The 26,311-nt window shown below is 36.4% G+C and overlaps 1 protein-coding gene across 1 annotated transcript in view; it reads left to right on the top strand.

Annotated features, from left to right (window-relative positions):
* The first annotated feature begins 9,035 nt into the window (after positions 1-9,035).
* The window catches only part of LOC140842921 (probable U3 small nucleolar RNA-associated protein 11), a 185,619-nt gene continuing 168,343 nt past the window's right edge, over positions 9,036-26,311 (top strand). The window contains exon 1 of the mRNA XM_073211125.1: positions 9,036-9,103. Within this exon, the coding sequence (XP_073067226.1) occupies positions 9,048-9,103 (56 nt within the window). The 5' untranslated portion in view covers positions 9,036-9,047. The remainder of the gene's footprint in view (positions 9,104-26,311) is intronic.

Raw genomic sequence — 26,311 nt, 5'->3', positions numbered from 1 at the left:
ATCGTTTGTTTTCTGTCAAAACAAACCAAGGCATGTTTATATCTTCTTTCACTCTTCAATCAAGCCATATAGGTATTTTTAAATATCGCGAGTACATGATTTTATTGCAAGAAGATCGAAATTATTCATATTTAATGATGTTATTTAATTATATCACGTGAAAAATAATTATTTTGAGATTTATGCGATATTTCTTGGGGTCACTCTACTATCCTGGGAGTATTATTTCACCCGGTCGTCAGTTACCAGTCCGGTCGCCAGTTACCAGTCAGTTCAGTTCACCGATCGTCAGTTACCGATCCGATCGTCAGTTACCGGTTAGTTTCACCCGATCGCCAGTTACCGGGCAGTTACCGGTCGTCAGTTACCGGTCCGGTTGCCAGTTACCGGTCAGTTCAGTTCAAGGACCACTTGCGTAGACCTTCATCTCAACAGAAAATTTATGACATGCTATTTTATTATAGGGCTCCAAGGAGCAAACATTTTCATTATGATTTTCAGTTCAGTTATGCACGTATTATAATTATTCATGATAAGTTATTTTCACATTATGCCTCATGACATGATATTTTTATCCCATGCAAAATTTTACAATATTATTTACTCGTTATTTACGATATATGCATGCTGAGTCTTTAGGCTCACTAGACTTGATTGTTGTAGGTACTGATGATGTCGGGGTCGAGGGCGGGGACCAGTGAGCTAGCTTGGGTCGGCAGTAGTGGCACCCGAGGACCTCATTTACAGCACTTGCCATTTTTATGCTCAAACATTTTTTTTACAAGTTGTTGGATACTTTAACTTGTTATTTTGGCGAGTAATAATTTCTTCCGCTGCAAATTTTGAACATTAAACTTGATTTATCAATTAAGTTTGTGAATGAGGCAATTTTGATTATTTTAAAAAGAAAATTTTAAATTTTTCCGTAAATTTTCAAGAACGAATTTTCGGGCCTTTACAATAATGTTCTAAGCAAGTGGCCCATAACATAGCGTAAGCGCCTTATCAGACTAAACCACAGTATACTGGGGGGTAGAGATCAATCACAGCCTTAGGACTGGATTTCAGTACCCATACATAATCATAAACTGGTCGTAAGTCACCGGGCGGAGAGGTCCTCGGTTGTTCCTACCGACTTCCAAACCCATAAGCATAAGGTGGCCACAAGACATGTCGCATATATCTCAAAAATAAACATTTTATATTTTTATGCACGTAATATAATTATAATCTTATTTTTACCGGATGAGTTGGATCGTTCCTAGGCTTGCTGCGACTTACTACTAATATGTGACACATGAAATAAATCGTAACTTGACAAAAGTCTAACCATAGAACCAAAACGAGACGATTCGGACCAACAACTTGATTTTTAACCATGGCTTCGTACCAACCCGAACCAACATTAAATCGACGTTTAACCATGATTAAAATACCTCAAACATACTGAAAATTATGCATAATAGCTGTAAAACACGAAAATAGGTGAAAGGAATCCAAAAACATAAAACACTCTTTCGAGAGTCATTTTGGCACCTTTCGCCGTAAATTCTCGTACGACCTCTAAACTCGACCAAATCACGAACGACCAAAAACATTACTTTCCTAACTCATTAAGGTACTGTCCAGTCCAAGGTCACGGGCTAAAAGCCAACCAAGGACTCAAACCAAACTCAAAACCGAACAGCAAGTTGCTGTCAAATTACAGCAGCAACTATGGTGTTTGTTTTGCTCAATTTGTGAAACTAATGACCATTGTGGCTTGCACCACCAAACAGAGACTCTTACCAACATCCTAAGGCATGGCTTGGACCATGGCTTAGGGCTAAAAGCCAACAACAAACCAAGCAAACACCTAGGACACTCACAGCTCAAAACCGATAGATCCACTTTCTGTATAGTGTGATGAATTGCATTGTTTTGTTGACTTGTATCATTCCAATGGCCATTTGAGCGACCATGGCTCGATCTAGACATGATGGAGTGTTGTATAAACAATGGCCATGGGCTATGAGCCAACCATCATCCATACAAACACTACAAACCGAAATCCCCTAGCACAGGAAATGAAAATTCGAAATGTGCACTTGTTTTGTGATTTAAAAATTTTGATGGATCCGTGAACCAAGCTTGGAAAGGAAACCTTGGTCACGTCCTAGACATGTTAAAGAAGTGTTCTAACCGTGGCTACAGTCCCTAGGACAGCCAAGATTCGAATACACACCTTAACCATTCAAAGAACCAAAACTGAGACTCACTTCTGCACTTAAGAAAGATTTCACTGTCATTTCTGTATTTGTGAGGTTATGGATGAAAACCAATGGAGCAATAACACGCTAACACACTCTAAATTATGCCTAAAAGCAGCCTTGAGTGCCTGGAATCGAGCAACCCCCTGTAAGCAACAAATATCAGCAAACCGTGAAGTGGAAAACCAAGGGAGTTGAAAAAATTCTGTACAACTTATTGCTTGGAATGTTGCTGTCAATTTTGATTTATTGCTGGAATCATGCATATATAATGGTTTAAAAATATCTATAAGACTTGATTGAAGAGAAAAGAAACAACATATACATGCTTGGAATTTTTTTTGAAGAAAACAAACCAATACAATGAATACTACGTGACGGCACAGAGTTGGGTTCCTCTTCTTGTTTCAGCTGATGTTCACGATTATTTTGCTGATGTTCTCTTCTGTAATTTCGAAGGTGAGGTTGTGGGGAATGTAGGTGAGGAAGGTGAATGATTTAATAGGTGTTAAAGGTGACATTATATGCCTTAAAATGAGAGTTACAAGTGAAGGAGTGGAAGGTACTTTGAATGGTTCTTCATTCCTCCTTGCTGGACGATTATTTTCCTCCCTTTTTCTGCATGATTTCGTTTGTTTTCTAGCATGATGGGTTAAGGAAGAATCAAGGTGTATTATTGTATTTGAATTCACTAATAACTAATGGGTTAAAGGTGAGGAATTGTACTCACCTTAAAGGCTATTTAAGGGTGGCTTGAATGGGATTTACTAAGCATTTGAATTTGCTTAAGGAGTTGATTAAATTTCTACTAATATTGCATGGTATAATGTTGATTAAGTCTTGTATTTTAAATTCTTAGTGTTTTAAATAACCATTTTATCTTTTAGTGAATTAACAAATTAAATTAGAATGAAATCTTGCATAGCATTGCATGGTTTAAAATTTAAGTATTTAAATGCTATGTTTAATTTCTTGACTATATTATACCTAGATTAATTTATCCCCACTTGTTTACATATTTTAATTTAAGCTTTAATTAAATATTGAACCTAATAGGATTTATTTACTAACTTGACTCCAATTAATTTAATAATTCCTAAAACATTCTTTTTCTTTAAATTAAATTATTCCTTGACTTAGATTAAAATTAGGAATATTTTTTATATTATTAATCTTATTTCTAATTTCCAAACTCCGGTCCGTCCTCGCGTATTTAACTGAAAGGATAAAACTAAACTTTTGCATTTAAAATAAATAGATATGACTTGTCAAATATCAAAATGAATTAGACCCTTTATATGTATGTATGATATATATACATATAAATCATTTTTAAATTTAAAAAGTAATAATTATGCATGGCTTATACGTAGTCTGATTTTCAGGTCGTTACAATCTTCTCCCCTTAAATTGAATTTTGTCCCCAAAATTCGCTAATCCTCGATAATCCAAAAGTTTAGATTCTTAATTCTATTATCCCAACAATCCACGCTACCGATGCGCTACTCTGATAAAAATTAAGTCATAGGCTGTCCTTACGTTTCTTCAATCCTAATTAGATTGCCTACCAAAAATCTCATTTGCGAATCGCAACTTGAAACGACTTATGGTAACTTAGCTTTACTTTACTATGACCTCGAATTCTGACTTTTCTCATCGTTCCCAATATTGGAATTGGTGGTTCAAACTTATCATGTCTTACCTTCCTTATACTATACCCGTAATGTTCAACGACCTATTACATTAGCATTTATGCAGTTCAACTTAAAGACTCTTAGCACCAAAGGTTACTGATCAACTTCTATCCTCGGTGATACACTTAAAAGTTAAATCTTATCTCAGCTCCATAACAAAATTAGTCTAAGATCCTTGAATCGAATCTTTATCTTACAGCCCAAACTTATATAACTTAACTATTTACGAGTATACCCCAAATATAAAATTGTTGCAAATCTTAAACCTCAAATAACGTTAATCCATAAAACCCAATTATACAACATCGACCTTGTACCAATATTTTAGAGCTCTTCAAGTCTCAATTATATGCTTAAATTATTTTTTTTTCCAATTACAATATAGTTGAGGTCTAAGACTCTGGACTTTCCTCATTGAAACAAATGTCGCATTCTTAAGTATCATCAATGCTTAATTAAGTCTAGTGTATAAAATTTAATAAGTTATCTCATGTTAGCGATAAACTTACTCTAGAAATTCAACTTCGCTCATATCACCCATAGAGTTCTAAAATTCCCATATCAAGATTTCGGATTTCTTACTCAATTAAAATCTCAATGTTAGTTCATTGGTACTCTATGTTGAACGCCTCTGATTCTCTTTTTGTTTTTATTTCACCCAAAACTTATGTATGAATACCTATCTTATAAATCTTGAAATTCAAGCTTATGCAACCCAAATAATATTAGTTAGTATAACTCCAGCCCACATATCCGCTTAGTCCCAAATTTCTTAATGACTTTAAAAATTCCTCAAGATAAGGTGTCTAATTCAATTCTTACATGCGTCTATCAAGTAACCTAACCATCCATCATACTCAACTTTCTAGAAAAATCAAATTCCCCCAAAGGTATAATTCTAACTGTTAAGATCCTGGTTAAAACTTACGACACATCAAACTTAAATTCCCAAAAAAATTCGCTAACTCAATGTTTACTCTTATAACTTAGCTAACCGATAAATTTTTACTTTAACCTGTCGTCACTTTAAATTCTTAATTTGCCTCGACGTTATATCACCAACGCTTAAATTTTCAAGCCCAAGATTTATTCATCCTACAGTGTCCTTGATTGTCATTCCTTATAACATTATAATCCAGCTATTTCGAGGTTCTAATCATCTTTCCAAGCTTAAATTACCGAAAATTCTTATCATTTAAACCTTTCAATTCTCATCTCAAGAATTTTTTTTAATCCCGAAAATTCCACAATTACCCATGAGTTCTCAGTATTCCCAATTTCATTTTATAGATCTCCCGTATCATAAGGTTCAATAGCCTTAAGTTTATTAAACCCAAAATTAATTCCCATAACACGTCTTACATTTCTATAAATACTCAAAATCCCAAGTGTTCCTCAAAAGTTCGCATTTAATCCTGCAATCTGGCCCTTACAGTTCTCCAAATTTACATTTTGGTCCTATAACTCTTCGAAATTTGCATTATTATCCCCACTTGTTTACATATTTTAATTTAAGTTTTAATTAAATATTGAACCTAATATGATTTATTTACTAACTTGAATCCAATTAATTTAATAAATCCTAAAACATTCTTTTACTTTAAATTAAATTATTCCTTGACTTAGATTAAATTTAGGAATATTTTTATTATTATTAATCTTATTTCTAATTTCCAAACTCCGGTCCGTCATCGCGTATTTAACTGAAAGGATAAAACTAAACTTTTGCATTTAAAATAAATAGTTATGACTTGCCAAATATCAAAATGAATTAGACCCTTCATATATATATATATATATATATATATATATATATATATATATATCATTTTTAAATTTAAATAGTAATAATTATGCATGACTCATACGTAGTCTGATTTTCGGGTCGTTACAGAAAGAGTTACATGTATCAATATTTCAGACAGTACGTTATACGCTTCATTTTTCCCTTGTTTCGCTGTAGGGTAATCATTTTAATGCATCATTGGTGCAGAAAAGGGGTAAGAAACGCAAACTGCGTGAAGATGAAATGGTTAGTCCCACTTCAAGACCCGTGTATAAATGGTGACAGGAAAGGAAACGTTGAATAGAATACTTATATAACGAAGATTTCTTGAATGAGAACCTGAGGAGGGGACGTGCAACAATATCCTGTAGTCATCTGGGAAGCACAATTTTCGTAACTTTGTGGAAATTGCGTGATTTTTTAATCGGAACAACCGTAAACGTTGAAACATAATTTTTCTGTGACTGATGTTGGAAACAAAAGTATATTTCAATGTTTTCATAACCGGATCACCTTCATAACCGGACTGGTGATCGAATCGAAAAACACATGTTGAATTTATGGTGTGACTGAAAATTGTTATATTATATAAAATAATAATATAATATTATAAATAATGAAAAAGATATAGTTACCGATATAGTGATATTTCATACTTTTAAGTTCCCAATACTCTGCCATTAGAGCAGTCAGATCCATCAAATTTCACTGCGAAGAACTACAATAATGTGTGTAAAGTTTATAGCTTATATTTTCATTCTCGAAATTCTTTTCCATAAAAATATAATAGAAAAAAGTGAGAAAATAGAGTGTTGTTTTGAATGTTTTATATATATATATATATATATATATATATATATATATATATATATATATATATATATATTTAGAAAACTAACATTTAAAAATATGTTCTATTTAGATATATGTGAAATAAAAGAATTACTTTGGAGAGAGTTCAAACAAGTTTTATGGTTTATGCATAAGTTTTTAGGTTTGCTACCTTTTGCTTTGACAAGCGAGCAAACTTGGGCCGCCACACATCGATTTGGTATTTAAAGAATTCAGTGGTGAACCCAAGTTGGTGATTTATTGTTAAATTTGATCGTGAATTATTTAGTTCTGGCCATATTGATAAGTTGTTTTTGATACTGGGTGAGAAAATTGAAGATAAGGCATTTCTAGATTTGATAAAAAGGTTGTTTGAATGTAAGATAGTCAACATTGAATTGGGTGAGGTTTGTTTAGGCAGGGGTCTACCTCAAGAATCTGCCTTGAGTTCGATGTTGATCAATGTTTACTTTAATGGGTTTGATAAGGAAGTTCAAAAATTACTATTAAACACGAATAAAGAGATTCCTAAGTTCGTGGAAAATAATCTTGTATCGGCTGAAAGAGATTCAGACCATGTTTTTTTATAAGCCACTGAAGATTTATGCTGTCCGATTATTTGATGAGATATTGATTGTTACTTCAGGAACAAAGATTGATGGCTTTAGAATTGAAGAACTAGAGTAGTGAAGTTATTAGAACGTGATTTGGATTTGAGAGTGGATAAACTTACAACTGTCATTCATAGCGTGGTTCACTACAAAAAAACGGAAGGCGTAGCGACGGTTTTAATAAAACCATCGCTATTATAGCGACGGTTTTTCCTAAATCATCGCTATATAGCGACGGTTGTTATTTAAACCGTCGCCTATTAAATTTAGCGACAATTTACTATCACCCGTCGCTACAATTTACTAAATCGTCGCTAATATTGCGACAACTCCACAGACCGTCGCCCATGTGCGATGGTTTTGTATTCTACCGTCGCTATGTTAGCGATCGTATTCAGTCAACTGTCGCTTAATTTTAAAGATGACGGGTTTTATAAAAACTGTCGCTATAAAGCGACAGTTTAAATAAACCGTCGCTTAATTTGATAAGCAACGGTTTTCTTAAAACCGTCGTTATATAGCGACGGTTCAAGCTAAATATAACGACAGATTTTACGAAACCGTCGCTAAATATAGCGATGGGTTTTTAAAACCGTCGCTAATATTAACGACGGTTTTGTATAAACCGTCGCTTAATATTAACGACGGTTTCTTAAAACCGTCGCAAAAATAACTACGGTCTTCTTCCAAAGAACCGTCGCTATAAGCGACGGGAGTTGAAAAACCGTCGCTTCTAGAATGCGACGCAGCCGGATCACGAAACCGTCGTTAAAACCGTCGCCTTACCCTTTTCATTATCTAAATAATAATTCCAAACTATAACAAAAGAATCATTAATATTTTCAATATCAAACTTCATAGTTTAATCTAAAAATTAATGAAACTCTAATCAAATAATTGCATGCACAATGATATTAGTATTATTAAACATTAAGAGACCTGAAGTAATTAAATTTAATGTCATTATCTAATTTTTATGTAACAAAAATCAGCTCAAACAAATGATAAAATATTTTATTTTGTTTAATAAAAAATATCGCCAAAGCCTATTTTTATAAAATTTGTGGTTCTTCTATAATTATCATATGCTAATAAATATTTCTTTATGTTTATAAACCAAATTAATCTTTTAAAATATGATATCATCTCTAACAATTTCATAAATTTGAAATAATAAAATACTATCATATTTAAGTAATTATTCTAGTTAATTATAAAATACTATCATATAAAAATTATTTCTAAATTTTTTAATATAATATCAAGATTTTTTTTTTTATTTCTGTGATATCATAATTTTGTGTGTTGTGTGTGTATTTGTATACTCAATCAGGATTAGGGCTCTTGTGAGACGGTCTCACGAATCTTTATCTGTGAGACGGGTCAACCCTATCGATATTAACAATAAAAAATAATACTCTTAGCATTAAAAGTAATATTTTTCATGGAAGATCCAAATAAGAGATCCATCTCACAAAATACGATTATTGATATCGTCTCACATAAGTTTTTGCACTCAATCCGGAAGCCAATTTGCATGATTGAATTTTAGTTAATTTAGAATAATTTTTTTGCCACAATATAAAATACTTTTCATCAAATCAAGATTCTCTGCATTGGTGTCTCCTTTAAACCCTAAGCCTTCACCGCTTTCCACAGGCGAGTCTTCCGTGCTTAATAATTATTTTGAATTTGGTGTAAATACTAAAGAAATCCGTTGTTTTTTTTCTGTACCGATAATCTTCGCTGCTTCACGGTTAAATTATTTCAACTCAAGATTTTTGTTAGCCCTTTATGTTTTCTGTAGTGGTTTTTGTCTTTCTGAAGTGCGTAAATTGATTTTAAAGTTCTGTGAATTTTTTTTGCTAGCATAAAGATGTCGTCTTTAAGGAATGCTATTCCAAGAAAAGCTCACAAGGAGCGCGCTCAGCCGTAAGTGTGATTATTTTTTGGGGCCATTAATTTCTTTATTGCCCGTTTTGAAATATTTTGACGTATATTTCTGGTTCACTCAATTGATGATTTGTTGTGTGTACCAGGAATTTGAGAAGGAAATTTGGGCTGCTCGAAATACATAAAGATTATGTCATTCGTGCACGAGCCTATCAACAGAAGGAGCAGACTTTACTGGTAATTTCTACTACCCTGCATCTTGTTGGTTTTGGTAGCATTTTATGAACGAAATTTGGCGAGTTCTTATTTTATGGTAAGTCGCTTCTGCGTGTTTATAACAGAAACTTAAGGAAAAAGCAGCATTGAGGAACCCAGATGAATTTTACTTCAAGATGATTAAAACAAAAACTGTTGGCGGAGTCCATAAACCTGAGTAAGCTGGAAAATTTTATTTTTATGAGGTAATCTGTTCTCTTTTGAGGATATTTATTTGAGTATAATTTGAATATTAGCTGTTGAATGTGGATTTTGTAAAGGAGCCAGGCTAATAAGTACACTAACAAAGAGCTGATGTTGATGAAAACCCAAGACATTGGATATATTTTGCAGAAGCTTCAAACTGAAAAAAAAGGTTTTATTTTAGAGTTTCTGGTTTTTTGGGTCTCGGATTCTCGAGATAGCTGTCATGCAGGTTCTTTATTCTGAAATTTAACTTTTTGGATGCAGAAAATTGAAAGACATAATGGTATGCTGCATTTTCTTGACAATCAGTCATCATCCAAACATGTTTATTATGCCGACAACATGTGAGTGATCAAGCCCTTTTTCTGCTGATTCTTGATAGTTTTCATACCCATTTTTTAGAGTAGTCAATTTCATATTATAACAGTTATGTCACCACCAAAGTTTATTCTTTTCTCATTATTAGATATGGTCGTTTCTGATAGCTCAATTAATTTATTTCTTCAAAGTCATTTTATTCCCTTCTGATTTAGAAAGAACGTCTAATATGTAATCTAGGCAATTAAGATAAAACTATCCGAAGGCCAATTTCAAAAGTTCAATGACCAAGGGGCAATGAGACTGTCTTCTCTGGAACTTCTGTTTGAATCACTTGAATTCCATGTTTACACTTGTGTGTCTGCAAATGACAGATTTTTTTTTCATCCAAGACAGTGATTTGGTGGTAATGTACTGGTCACACAAAGTGTTAATGCATAAAATGGTGCAGGGCAAATATTGCTCAGTAGTATAGCATTTTGAGCTTAGTAGATATTTTTGTGTTTCATGAAGTATGTTGGCTGGCTGTTGATTCTCTTTCTAGGGAGGAGGCAAGAGAAGTACGCAAAAAAGTTTCAGAACAAGGGAACACATCAGCTTTTAAAGACTTGCCTAAAGTTATTTTGAGGTACTGAAAGCTATTTTTTTAGTCAATTGCCTCCTACGAAATTGGATTGACAGGTTGATAACCTGTTTCTACTTGCCTCCCCACAATTAAGATCCCTACCGAGTACCGAATGATATCATTACCGTCAATCCATATGCTATATTGAAAAAACGAAGTGGACTACAAATTTTCCTTGACAATCAGAAATAATTTGCTTTAGTCTGCCTGTCCTCACAGCTCTTTCATTTGTCTCTTCACCACCCATACTTTACCCCCTTTAAGTTATCAATACCTCACTTGTTGGTTGAATATTGTGATATTTGGCGCCTTGTCATAATATCTTATTTTTCTTATTGAATTTAGTTTTCAATTTCCACTTCTTTGGTATTCCCTGCTATTGTTCGAGTTTTCTCTTCAAAAATTTTTTTGGATTTGTTGGTCACAAATATATACCAATTGGGAATATCAATCGCATGCTATGTGAGTTAATTATAATTCCATTTATGCGAGCATGATAAATATTTATGGTCGTGTGCCTTTTTTGTCTTGTCTGGACTTTCTACTGGGCTTCTATTTCTTCCCAGAGATCAATACTATCCCGTCATTGTGAGTGTTGTATCTTTGTATAAATTTTATGGGAATTAGGGGATGATACTTTTCTCCATCATTTATCCTTGCCACTTGACGAACTTTGGTTCAAGAAATCGAATTTATGCACAAGTGCTAGAGCATTTAAACCCAACTGACGTTTCTTGTATCATGAACTACTATCTATCATATTCCCTAAAGGGTCGTTGTAAAGGCCCAAAAATTTGTGCTTGAAAATTTGCGGAAAATTAAAAATTTTCTTTTTAAATAATTAAAATGACTCAATCATAAGTTAAACTGATAAAAATGTTTGATATTCAAAGTAGCAGCGGAAGAAATCTAATGATTGAAAAGTAATGACTTAAAAATAATTCAGCAACATAAAAACTTGGTTTGAATTAAAAATAATAAATGCTGAAATGAGGTCCTCGGGTTTCACTTCTGCCAACCCAAGCTAGCTCACTGGTCCCCGCCCTCGGCCCCGACCTCATCAGTACCTATAACAATCAAGTATAGTGAGCCTAAAGACTCAGCATGCATGTATCGTAAATAACAAGTAAATAAATAATAAAGTCGCATGCAAGTGAAAATATTATGTCATGAGGTGTAACGTAAAATATCATTTCAATAGTAATTATACTACGTGCATAAATGAAATGAAAATATCATCGTGAAAATGTTTGCTCCTTGGAGCCCTGTAATGAAATAACTTGTAATAATTTTCTTGGCGAGATTACGGTCTACGCAAGTGGTCGCTGAACTGAACTGACCGGTAACTGGCGACCGGGCCGGTAACTGACGACCGGGGAAAACTGATCGGTAACTGGCGACCGGGTGAAACTAACCGGTAACTGACGATCGGACCGGTAACTGACGACCGGGAACTGAATTGACCGATAACTGGCGACCGGGTGAAATAATAATCCCAGGATAGTAAAGTGACCCCAAGAAATATCGCATAAATCTCAAAATGAATATTTTGCACGTGATATAATTAAATAACATCATTAAATATGAACAATTTCGATCTTCTTGCATTAAAATCATGTACTTACGATATTTAAAAATACCTATATGACTTGATTGAAGAGTGAAAGAAGATATAAACATGCCTTGGTTTTTTTTGACAGAAAACAAACGAAATAACGACGCGGCGCGGCGGAGACGGAGTGCTCTTCACTTTATCACTTTTTCTCTCTTAATTCCTTTAAACCAAGCATGCACCATAATTATTACAATAGCGTAAAAATCGTAAACGTGATGCATGAACATTTAAAAATATCATGATTTGTGCTCAGGGCGCTGCTAGGACCAAAATCTTACCCCGGGTGCAAAATGACCATTTTGCCCCTAGAAACCCAAAAATTGTCGTTTCAACCCTGGACCTCTAAAATTGACCAGAAACATACAAAACTCCTTAAAATGTCCCAAAACATATTTAAAAGCATTCCTAGACGTAAACTAGAGCCCATTTCATAACTTAACCGAATTGTTTTAAAACTTGGATCGGGGTCCCGGTTTTAACCCAAACCGACTCGAAACTTAACCGAAATTCTCCCAAATTTTTATCATATCTTAAAAACACTATAATGGTCCTAAAATCTTCAAAACCAGACTTCTAAGCTCCTCGGTCACCCCCTTGAAAGCTGCTGGAATTTGCACAATCGGCAAGCATGGTCCCTAATGCAATTAATACTCAAAAAATTCGTTCTTAGCTAGCATCTAACAAGACCATTCACTCCTCAACCACTCCAAGCCCCACCTTGACATCTTCCTGGACATATAAACTCAAGGCTAAAGTTTCAGAAACACCCTTCAAGGTTCGGCCCTTCCTATTCTGTACACTATCATCTTCAACCCCTCAAACTCACGCCCCAACTCTACCCGACAACACCAGCCATGGTTCGGGCCCTCTTAGATCACCCTAAGACCCTCCTGGACCTATTGCACCCACGCCAGCAGCCCCATGCATCAGCAGGAGTGCACCCGACCGCTACACTCCTTACAACGACAACCGAAACCAAATCGCTCATGAGTTCCCTCGCGGCTTCTAGGATGAGACCAGCAGCGTTTGTGCATTTCCAGACCCTGGTTCAGACCCATCAGGGTCTGTCCAAGATCTAGGATCGCCTTTGCACCACCAGCCCGATCCTATCCCACGATCTATACCAAGACAGCGAACACTCTCGCTGATACATCCCTCGACCCTTTGCTGCACTCTTCAGAAACTTACACCAACCCCATGACACTACAACCCAGCTCTAAATCTTTCCTTAGCATCAACATATTAGCAGCCCCTTGCCCGAAATTCAGAGAATGTGAGAAACCGAGAAAATTAGCATGAACGTGAGAAGATCAAACTCATCCGGCATGTATAGGGCATGATCGAAGACTTTACATGCATAAACACATACAATCAGTATAAATGACATGTGTGATGAGAAAATGATGGATACAATACGTGCCTTAAGAAGAAGAAGAACAAAACGAAGCAATTGGAGACCCGGGTGAAATTTTCTTGTAAGAACAAGCCAAACACCGAAAGCTTCCAGCTGCCGGGTGATGAAACCGAGGGGTGGGAGTTTGAAAGAGGTGGGTGTCGGCTGATATGAGATTAGGTTTAGGGAAAATGGTGTTTAAGTGTTAATTAAATAGATAAATAATAGATAATGGGCTTTAAAATAACAATTAAAAGTTTAAAAGCTAATTAAGCCCAATAAGCTTAAAATTAGGCCCATTAAATCCAAACACGTTCACGAAAAATATTTCGTGTTGAAAAGATTTTGAAAATATATTAGCCGAACCATTAAAAAGTCCCCCGATTCGATAAAATTTACGTACCGATTAAAAATAAAATCTTACGGATAAAAATACTCAAAAATTCCCATTTTTGAATAATACTCTAAAAATGTTTTCAATTAATTTAAAAAAAATAACTCGTGTAATAAAATAATTTTCTTGAAAATTCCCCGGTCTCCGATCTTCGTTCGAACGTGAAATACAACTTAAAAATCTTAATGCAAAAACCTTTAAAATTTCATGAAAAGAATCCTATCATGCATGAATTATGCCTAAAATGCATAAAAATAATTAAACATAATTTACTGAAATGAACATGCATTTTATGCTTTATAATAATTTAATAAAATACCTAAGAAATTTAATAACTTGCATGCATGCCGACTTTTTAAATTATATTTACTAACATGCTAAATTACCACTTATTAAGTCTTTATTAACTTATCTCAATACTCCATCTCCAGTCCGACCTCACTTATTTAATTATAAAATGTAACAATTAAACTACTGCGTAAAATAAATAAATTTAAAGAAAAAAATTTAAATACTCATGCCATAAAAACCATTTTAATTTAAATACTAAAAATTATGCATGGCTTATACGCAGTCCAATTTACGGGTTCTACAATCCTCCCCCCTAAAAACAATTTCGTCCTCGAAATTAAAACTCACCGAAAAGCTCTGGATAGCGACTCCTCATCTCTGGCTCAGACTCCCATGTAGCTACCTCCTCTGAATGGTTAAGCCATTTGACTTTGACTTGCTGTACCAATTTGTTCCGAAGCTTCTTTTCCTGTCTGTCTAAGATCTGCACTGGTCTCTCCTCATAAGACAGGTTTGGAGTAAGCTGCAACGGCTCGAAGTTCAGAACATGCGAAGGATTTGCCATATACTTTCTCAGCATAGAGACGTGGAACACATTGTGTACTCCGGCCAGATTCGACGGAAGAGCAACACGATAAGCTAGCATCCCAACTCTGTCGAGGATCTCAAACGGTCCAATAAATCTCGGACTGAGCTTCCCTTTCTTTCCAAATCGCATGACACCTTTCATAGGTGCCACCTTCACAAAAACATGGTCGCCTACTGCGAACTCTAGATCTCTCCTCCTCTGATCTGTATAACGTTTCTGTCTACTCTGAGCATTCCTCATCCGGTCACGGATCTTGACTACTACATCGGCAGCCTGCAGAATAATATTTCTGGACCCAATTCAGCTCTCTCTCCTACTTCATCCCAATGAACAGGAGATCTTCACTTACGGCCATACATTGCTTCATACGGAGAAATACCTATAGAAGATTGGAAACTTTTGTTATAGGTGAATTCTACCAACGGCAAATTCGACTCCCAACTCCCAGAGAAATCAATCACACAAGCACGGAGAAGTTCCTCTAAGATCTGAATGACTCGCTCTGACTGACCATCTGTCTGTGGGTGGATAGCTGTGCTAAACAGCATATTCGTACCCATGGTCGAATGTAAACTCTTCCAAAACGAGGAAGTGAATCTAGGATCTCTGTCAGATACGATCGAAACTGGAATACCATGAAGTCGGACTATCTCCCGGATATACAACTCTGCATATTGAACCATGGTGAAAGTCCTCTTAATAGGCAAGAAGTGCGCTGATTTGGTAAGACGATCAACAATCACCCAGATGGCATTTGATCCTCTGACTGACTTCGGCAATCCGGTCACGAAATCCATGGTTACATTCTCCCACTTACACTGGGGAATAGGAAGAGGCTTGAGCAAACCTGCTGGTCTCTGATGCTCCGCCTTCACTAACTGACAAGTCAGACACTCGGATACAAAACGTCTGATGTTCTTCTTAATCCCAGGCCACCAATACAACAACTGCAGATCTTTATACATCTTCGTACTCCCTGGATGAATGGAGTATGGGGACATGTGGGCTTTTGATAGAATATCTGCTCGGATAGAACCACTGCTAGGAACCCACATCCTGTCTCGGTATCTCACAATACCGTCGCTAACTGAATACAAGACACTGCCCTTGGCCTCATCCCTCTGCTTCCAATTTGCTAACTGCTCATTTGCTGACTGACCACAGCGAATACGGTATAGAAGTGAGGACTGGATAGTCAAGGTAGATAGACGAGGAACTCTACCTCGAGGATAAGTCTCTAGATCAAACCTCTGCATCTCAGTCTGAAGAGGTCTCTGCATCGTCAAATGAGCCATCACCGTAAATTTTCTGCTCAATACATCCGCAACTACATTAGCTTTATCCGGGTGGTAGCTAATGCCACAGTCATAATCCTTCACAAGCTCCAACCAACGCCTCTGACGCATGTTCAGCTCCTTCTGCGTAAAGAAATACTTGAGGCTCTTGTGGTCGGTAAAGATCTGGCACTTTTCCCCATACAGATAATGCCTCCAAATATTCAAGGCAAAAACTACGACGGCCAACTCTAGATCATGGGTAGGGTAATTCTTCTCATGAGATTTCAGCTGACGAGAAGCATATGCTATCACCTTCCCATTCTGCATCAATACTGCGCCCAAACCGAGTTTCGAAGCATCGGTATACAGAACAAACTCACCGGGCCCTGACGGCATGGCCAAAACTGGCGCTGAGATAAGAGCTTGCGTCAAAGTATCGAAGCTCTTCTGACACTCCCCGCTCCACACAAATTTAGCATTCTTCTTGGTCAATGATGTGAGTGGAACGGCAATAGATGAGAGTCCCTTAATGAACTTCCGATAATATCCTGCTAGCCCAAGAAAACTGCGGATTTCTGATGCATTCTGCGGCACAACCCAATCTCTGACTGCGGCAACTTTCGTTGAGTCTACCTCAATACCACTGCTAGAAACAATGTGGCCTAAGAACGCTACCTTCTCTAACCAAAATTCGCACTTACTGAACTTTGCGAATAACTTGTGCTTCTGCAAGGTCTGCAGCACTGTGGTCAGATGTCTGCTGTGATCCTCCTGATTCTTCGAGTAGACGAGAATGTCGTCTATGAACACTATCACAAACTGGTCAAGATACGGCTAAAATACGCGATTCATGAGATCCATGAAGATCGCTGGTGCATTCGTCAGACCAAACGGCATCACAAGGAACTCGTAGTGGCTATAACGAGTCCTGAAAGCTGTCTTCGAAACATCGGCGTCTTTCACCCTCAACTGATGATAACCAAACGCAGATCAATCTTGGAGAAAATCGAAGCTCTCTGCAACTGGTGAAAAAGATCCTCAATCCTCGGAAGTGGGTATTTGTTCTTCACTGTAACCCTGTTCAACTATCGGTAGTCAAAACAAACCTTCATCGTGCCATCCTTCTTCTTCACAAACATCACTGGCGTGCCCCATGGTGAAAAGCTCGGGCGAATGAACTCCTTGTCAAGAAGTTCCTGAATCTGCTTCTTAAGCTTTGCCATATCTGTCGGTGCTAATCGGTACGACGCTTTGGAGATCGGAGTCGTACCTGACATAAGCTCAATAGAAAACTCAACTTCTCGCTCGGGTGGCATACCAGAGACGTCTTCAGGAAAAACGTCTAAGAAATCTCTAACAATCGGAACATCTGCGGCTGACTGACTGGGTGCCTCGGGGACAGATATAAAAGTCGCTAAAAACGGGCGACACCCTCTATGCATGAGCTTCCTAGCCTGGACATAAGGAATAATGTGCGGTAAAGGAAAGTACCTGTCCGGATCGAATAAGAACTGCGTCATTCCAGGCGGTCGGACTAGAACAGATCTCCACTGGAAGTCAATCAAAACTCTGTTCCGCAATAGCCAATCCATCCCTAGAATAATGTCAAACTCTGGCATCGGCAACACGATCAGATCCGCATAAACGAGGTTGCCATGGAGCTCAAGATCTATGTCTCGGATCACATTGGTAGCTGTCATCTTCTCACCGTAAGGTAATACTACTGAATAGGCTATATCTAGCCCAACGGTCTTGACCTTGAGAAAATTAGCGAAGATCTCCAAAATGAAAGAATGAGTAGCCCCTGAATCTATCAGGGCTTTCGTAGCTGACCCCGCTATAAAACTTCTCCCTGAAAGTTTGGAACATCAAGTTGAAACCAAAAATCTCAAGAACTATCCTATGGACATGCAGAGGCCAAATTTCTTCTAACTTAAATTCCCAAAATAATACTGAGTAGAGCATGCAATCCTATAACAATTTCTAAGTTAAAAATATAAATTCCGGTTCCCAAAACGGTGAAATTCAAATAATAACTTAAAGCTTAAAGGTACCTATCATTAGCATAGTATCGGGGTTTGTCTCCATCGCATGGAGAGCAAACACTCTGCCCTGGGTAGGCATGTTCTTCTGAGGGCAATACGTCAGCGTGTGGTCTGGGCTACCACACTTGTAACACTTCTCTGAGCCAAACATACATGCTCCAGGATGGCGGCGTGAGCACTTGGGACAGACTGGGTGCTCAAATGGCCTCGATACTGCACGTCCCTGTTGCTGCTGCTGAGGCCCTCCTTTGACTCTGGGTGGGCCGTGATGCAGCCTCTTGTTCTGGTGTTGCTGCTGCTGAGGAGGAGGAGGGCGGTGTGGTACCTGAACTGGTCGCTTCCGCAAGCGATCTCTCTCAATGTCGATCAGATCCTGCTCTGCAGCCAGAGCTCTAGAAACAACAACTTCATAGGTAGTACGGCCAGCCACCCTAACATCGTGGCGCAAGATCGGCCGTAGTCCATCAAGAAAGTACCTCAGCTTGGCACCCGCATCATTCGCAATCAGGGGCACGAAATGGCAGCCCCTCTCAAACTTACGGACAAACTCCGTAACAGTCAGCTCTCCCTGTCTCAGGGTCATGAACTCCCTGGTCAATCGAGATCACACCTCATCAGTAAAATATTTGCAGTAAAATACCTTCGTGAAGCGCGCCCAAGTCAGTGTAGCCAAGTTCAGGGCTACTGATGCTCCTTCCCACCATAAGTGGGCATCTCTTCCTAATAAGTATGTAGCACAGCGTACTCTGTCTGCATCTCCCAGCTCCATGAACTCGAAGATAACCTCAAGGGACTTGATCCAGCCCTCGGCAATCATGGGGTCCGTCGTCCCTGAAAACTCCTTAGGACGCATCTTCATAAATCTCTCATAGACAGCCTCGGGCCCTGTCGGCCTAGCTGCTCCAGTGGCATTGTTCCCCGCAAACTGTGCGAATAACCGATTCATCCCAGCTAACATCTGGGCATTCATATCAGGAGGAGGGGGTGGAGGTCCCTGCCTATCTTGTCTCTGATCATTCCCGTCCTCATGACGGTGCTCACCACCACCTCTCGGGCGTCCAACCTGGCGTCTAGGAGGCATACTGTTCCATAAAAACCCATACGTAACTAACATGCATAATTCCATAATTTATTTCAAATAAACACTGAAATAATTAAAGAATCTGAATGTAAAATATTACATGGAGGCATGCTGTTAAAATAATTCATGCTTTAAATAAAATGCTGAAATGTAAAACTTACAGACCGAAGACGTGGCTTCATGAGTTTCTCGTGCTCAGTAGTAGTGTAACCTTTTACAAGAACATAGGCTCTGATACCAACTGTAAAGGCCCAAAAATTTGTGCTTGAAAATTTGCGAAAAATTAAAAATTTTCTTTTTAAATAATTAAAATGTCTCAATCATAAGTTAAACTGATAAAAATGTTTGATATTCAAAGTAGCAGCGGAAGAAATCTAATGTTTGCAAAATAATGACTTAAAAATAATTCAGCAACATAAAAACTTGGTTCGAATTAAAAATAATAAATGCTGAAATGAGGTCCTCGGGTTCCACTTCTACTGACCCAAGCTAGCTCACTGGTCCTCGCCCTCGGCCCCGACCTCATCAGTACCTACAACAATAAATTCTAGTGAGCCTAAAGACTCAGCATGCATGTATCGTAAATAACAAGTAAATAAATAATAAAGTCGCATGCAAGTGAGAATATCATATAATGAGGTGTAACGTAAAATATCATTTCAATAGTAATTATACTACGTGCATAACTGAACTGAAAATATCATCGTGAAAATGTTTGCTCCTTGGAGCCCTGTAATGAAATAACTTGTAATAATTTTCTTGGTGAGATTATGGTCTACGCAAGTGGTCCCTGAACTGAACTGACCAGTAACTGACGACCGGACCGGTAACTGATGACCGAGAAATGAACTGACCGGTAACTAGCGACCGAGTGAAATAATAATCCCAGGATAGTAAAGTGACCCCAAGCAATATCGCATAAATTTCAAAATGAATATTTTGCACGTGATATAATTAAATAACATCATTAAATACGAACAATTTCGATCTTCTTGCATTAAAATCATGTACTTGCAATATTTAAAAATACCTATATGACTTGATTGAAGAGTGAAAGAAGATACAAACATGCCTTGGTTTGTTTTGACAGAAAACAAACGAAATAAAGACGTGGCGCGACGGAGACGGAGTGCTCTTCACTTTATCACTTTTTCTCTCTTAATTCCTTTAAACCAAGCATACACCATAATTATTACAATAGCGTAAAAATCGTAAACGTGATGCATGAATATTTAAAAATATCTTGATTTGTGCTCAGGGCGCTGCTAGGACCAAAATCTTACCCCGGGTGCAAAATGACCATTTTGCCCCTGGAAACCCAAAAATCGTCGTTTCAACCCTGGACCTTTAAAATTGACCCGAAGCTTACAAAACTCCTTAAAATGTCCCAAAACATATTTAAAAGCATTCCTAGACGTAAATAGAGCTCATTTTATAACTTAACCGAATTGTTTTAAAACTTGGACCGGGGTCCCGGTTTTAACCCGAACCGACTCGAAACTTAACCGAAATTCTCTCATCTTTTTATCATATCTTAAAAACACTATAATGGTCCTAAAATCTTCAAAACCAGACTTCTAAGCTCCTCGATCACCCCCTTGAAAGCTGCTGGAATTTGCACAATTGGCAAGCATGGTCCCTAATGCAATTAATACTTAAAAAATTCGACCCTAGCTAGCATCTAACAATACCATTCACTCCTCAACCACTCCAAGCCCCACCTTGACATCTTCCTGGACATATAAACTCACGGATAAAGTTTCAGAAACTCCCTTCAAGGTTCGGCCCTTCCTATTCTGTACACTATCATCTTCAACCCCTCAAACTCACGCCCCTACTCTATCCGACAACACCAGCCATGGTTCGGGCCCTCTTAGATCACCCTAAGACCCTCCTGGACCTACTTCACCCACGCCAAAAGCCCCATGCATCAGCAGGAGTGCACCCGACCGCTACACTCCTTACAATGACAACCGAAACCAAATCGCTCATGAGTTCCCTCGCGGCTTCTAGGACGAGACCAGCAGCATTTGTGCATTTCCAGACCCTGGTTCAGACCCACCAGGGTCTGTCCAAGATCTGGGATCGCCTTTGCACCACCAGCCCGATCCTATCCCACGATCTATACCAAGACAGCGAACACTCTCGCTGATACATCCCTCGACCCTTTGCTGCACTCTTCAGAAACTTACACCAACCCCATGACACTACAACCCAGCTCTAAATCATTCCTTAGCATCAACATATTAGCAGCCCCTTGCCCGAAATTCAGAGAATGTGAGAAACCGAGAAAATTAGCATGAACGTGAGAAGATCAAACTCATCCGCCATGTATAGGGCATGATCGAAGACTTTACATGCATAAACACATACAATCAGTATAAATGACATGTGTGATGATAAAATGATGGATACAATACGTGACTTAAGAAGAGGAAGAACAAAACGAAGCAATTGGAGACCCGGGTGAAATTTTCTTGCAAGAACAAGCCAAACACCGAATGCTTCCAGCTGCCGGGTGATGAAACCGAGGGGTGGGAGTTTGAAAGAGGTGGGTGTCGGCTGATATGAGATTAGGTTTCGGGAAAATGGTGTTTAAGTGTTAATTAAATAGATAAATAATAGATAATGGGCTTTAAAATAACAATTAAAAGTTTAAAAGCTAATTAAACCCAATAAGCTTAAAAGTTGGCCCATTAAATCCAAACACGTTCTCGAAAATATTTCGTGTTGAAAAAATTTTGAAAATATTTTATCCGAACCATTAAAAAATCCCTCGATTCGATAAAATTTACGTACCGATTAAAAATAAAATCTTACGGGTAAAAATAATCAAAAATTCCCATTTTTAAAAAATACTCTAAAATTTTTTTCAATTAATTTAAAAAAATAACTCGTGTAATAAAATAATTTTCTTGAAAATTCCCCGGTCTCCGATCCTCGTTCAAACGTGAAACTCAACTTAAAAATCTTAATGCACAAACTTTTAAAATTTCATGAAAAAAATCCTATCATGCATGAATTATGCCTAAAATGCGTAAAAATAATTAAACATAATTTACTGAAATGAACATGCATTTTATGCTTTATAATAATTTAATAAAATACCTAGGAAATTTAATAACTTGCATGCATGCCGACTTTTTAAATTATATTTACTAACATGCTAAATTACCACTTATTAAGTCTTTATTAACTTATCTCAATACTCCATCTCTAGTCCGGCCTCACTTATTTAACTGAAAAAATGTAACAATTAAACTATTGCGTAAAATAAATAAATTTAAAGAAAAGAATTTAAATACTCATGCAATAAAAACCATTTTAATTTAAATACTAGAAATTATGCATGGCTTATACGCAGTCCAATTTACGGGTTCTACAGTCTTGCTTGTTGGCAATCGTTGCTGCATTTTCCTAAAATTTAATCCTTTTTCTTTGCTGTATCTTTCCACTTTGATTTTGGGTATTTAGTTTTATTCCAAATGACTTTTCTGTTTCTTGTAGAACATAACTTTATCGAATCAAATGGTTGGTTATCTGTTCGCCGTGCACAAATCCTTTTTCTTTTGATGAGTTTTGCTTTGGTTGATTTCCAAATTTCTTTTCAGTCTCTCCTTGGCTTTAGGCCTTCATATTAGTTTTGTTTCTCTTCTACATCGAGGAAGTTAGACTAGAATTTGTGGTTGAGGAGTTTAGTTTAATCGTGTATAGAAACACGGTCAACATGCAGGAAGACAAATTCTTCATATCGAGAGCTAGAGGCTAGAAAAAACGGTTAAAAGATCTAGAGAAAATATACACTGAAATGTCTATGCAGAAAGAGTTAAAGGTATCAATATTTCAGAGAGTATGTTATACGCTTCATTTTTTCCTTGTTTCGCTGTAGGGTAATCATTTTAATGCATCGTTGGTGCAGAAAAGGGGTAAGAAACGCAAACTGCGTGAAGATGAAATTGTTAGTCCCACTTCAAAACCCGTGTATAAATGGCGACAGGAAAGGAAACATTGAATAGAATACTTATATAACGAAGATTTCTTGAATGAGAACCTGAGGAGGGGACGTGCAACAATATCCTGTAGTCATTTAGTAAGCACAATTTTCGTAACTGTGTGGAAACTGCGTGATTTTTTAATCGGAACAACCGTAAACGTTGAAACATAATTTTTCTGTGACTGATGTTGGAAACAAAAGTATACTTCAATGTTTTCATAACCGGATCACCTTCATAACCGGACCGGTGATTGAATTGAAATACACATGTTGAATTTATGGTGTGACTGAAAATTGTCATATTATATAAAATAATAATATAATAATATAAATAATGAAAAAGATATAGTTACCGATATAGTTATATTTCATGCTTTTAAGTTCCCAAAAATACTCTGCCATTAGAGCAGTCAGATCCATCAAATTTCACTGCGAAGAACTACAATAATGTGTGTAAAGTTTATAGCTTATATTTTCATTGTCGAAATTCTTTTCCATAAAAATATAATAGAAAAAAGTGGGAAAATAGAGTGTTGTTTTGGATGTTATATATATATATATATATATATATATATATATATATATATATATATATTTAGAAAACTAACATTTAAAAATATGTTCTATTTAGATATATATGTAATAAAAGAGTTACTTTGGAAAGAGTTCAAACAAGTTTTATGGTTTATGCATAAGTTTTTAGGTTTGCTACCTTTTGCTATGACAAGCGAGCAAACTTGGGCCGCCACACATCGATTTGGTATTTAAAGAATTCCGTGGTGAACCCAAGTTGGTGATTTATTGTTAAATTTGATCGTGAATTATTTAGTTCTGGCCATATTGATAAGTTTTTTTTGATACTGGGTGAGAAAATTGTGGATAAGGCATTTCTAGATTTGATAAAAAGGTTGTTTGAATGTAAGATAGTCAACATTGAATTGGGTGGGGTTTGTTTAGGCAGGGGTCTGCCTCAAGAATCTGCCTTGAGTTCGATGTTGATCAATGTTTACTTTAATGGGTTTGATAAGGAAGTTCAAGAATTACTATTAAACACGAATAAAGAGATTCCTAAGTTCGTGGAAAATGATCTTGTATCGGCTGAAAAAGATTCAGACCATGTTTTTTTATAAGCCATTGAAGATTTATGCTGTCCGATTATTGGATGAGATATTGATTGTTACTTCATGAACAAAGATTGATGGCTTTAGAAATGAAGAATAGAGTAGTGAAGTTATTATAACGTGATTTGGATTTGAGAGTGGATAAACTTACAACTGTCATTCATAGCGCGGTTCACTACAAAAAAACGGAAGGCGTAGCGACATATAGTTTTATCATAATTGCCTAGATTACATATTAGACGTTCTTTCTAAAGCAGAAGGGAATAAAATGACTTGGAAGAAATAAATTAATTGAGCTATCAGAAGCGACCATATCTAATAATGAGAAAAGAATAAACTTTGGTGGTGACATAACTGTTATAACATAAAATTGACTACTCTAAAAAATGGGTATGAAAACTATCAAGAATCAGCAAAAAAAGGGCTTGATCACTCACCTGTTGTCGGCATAATAAACCTGTTTGGATGATGACTGATTGTCAAGAGAATGCAGCATACCATTAAGTCTTTCAATTTTCTGCATACAAAAAGTTAAATTTCAGAATAAAGAACCTGCATGACAGCTATCTCGAGAATCCGAGACCCAAAAAACCAGAAACTCTAAAATAAAACCTTTTTTCAGTTTGAACCTTCTGCAAAATATATCCAATGTCTTGGGTCTTCATCAACACCAGCTCTTCGTTAGTGTACTTATTAGCCTGGCTCTTTTACAAAATCCACATTCAACAGCTAATATTCAAATTACGCTCAAATAAATATCCTCAAAAGAGAACAGATAACCTCATAAAAATAAAATTTTCCAGTTACTCAGGTTTATGGACTCAGCCAACAGTTTTTGTTTTAATCATCTTGAAGTAAAATTCATCTGGGTTCCTCAATGCTGCTTTTTCCTTAAGTTTCTGTTATAAACACGCAGAAGCGACTTACCATAAAATAAGAACTCGCCAAATTTCGTTCATAAAATGCTACCAAAACCAACAAGACGCGGGGTAGTAGAAATTACCAGTAAAGTCTGCTCCTTCTGGTGATAGAACTCGCCAAATCTTTATGTTTTTCGAGCAGCCCAAATTTCCTTCTCAAATGCTTGGTACACACAACAAATCATCAATTGATTGAACCGGAAATATACGTCAAAATATTTCAAAATGGGCAATAAAGAAATTCATGGCCCCAAAAAATAATTACACTTATGGCTGAGCGCGCTCCTTGTGAGATTTTCTTGGAATAGCATTCCTTAAAGACGACATCTTTATGCTAGCAAAAAAAATTCACAGAACTTTAAAATCAATTTACGCACTTCAGAAAGGCGAAAACCACTACAGAAAACATAAAAGGTTAACAAAAATCTTGAGTTGAAATAATTTAACCGTGAAACAGCGAAGATTATCTGTACAAAAAAAAAACAACAGATTTCTTTCGTATTTACACCAAATTCAAAATAATTATTAAGCACAGAAGACTCGCCTGTGGAAAGCGGTGAAGGCTTAGGGTTTAAAGGAGACACCAATGCAGAGAATCTTGATTTGATGAAAAGTATTTTATATTGTGGCAAAAAAATTATTTTAAATTAACTAAAATTCAATCATGCAAATTGGCTTTAGGATTGAGTGCAAAAACTTATGTGAGACGATATCATGAATCTTATGTTGTGAGATGAATATCTTATTTGAATCTTCCATGAAAAATATTACTTTTTATGCTAACTAAGAGTTTTATTTTTTATTGTTAATATCGGTAGGGTTGACCCGTCTCACAGATAAAGATTCGTGAGACCGTCTCACAAGAGACCTACTCCTGATTGAGTATACAAATACACACAAAACACAAAAAATTATGATACCACAAAAATAAAAAAAAAAAAACAAAATCTTGATATTATATTAAAAAATTTAGAAATAATTTTTATATGATTTTCTTATAATTAACTAGAATAATTACTTAAATATGATAGTATTTTATTATTTCAAATTTATGAAATTGTTAGACATGATATCATATTTTAAAAGATTAATTTGGTTTATAAACATAAAGAAATATTTATT

The sequence above is a fragment of the Primulina eburnea genome, chromosome 10, assembly GCF_022965805.1.
Source record: "Primulina eburnea isolate SZY01 chromosome 10, ASM2296580v1, whole genome shotgun sequence".
Taxonomy (NCBI): Eukaryota; Viridiplantae; Streptophyta; class Magnoliopsida; order Lamiales; family Gesneriaceae; genus Primulina; species Primulina eburnea.
Note: the sequence above shows the minus strand (reverse complement) of the source record. Positions and strands in the feature narration are given on the sequence as shown.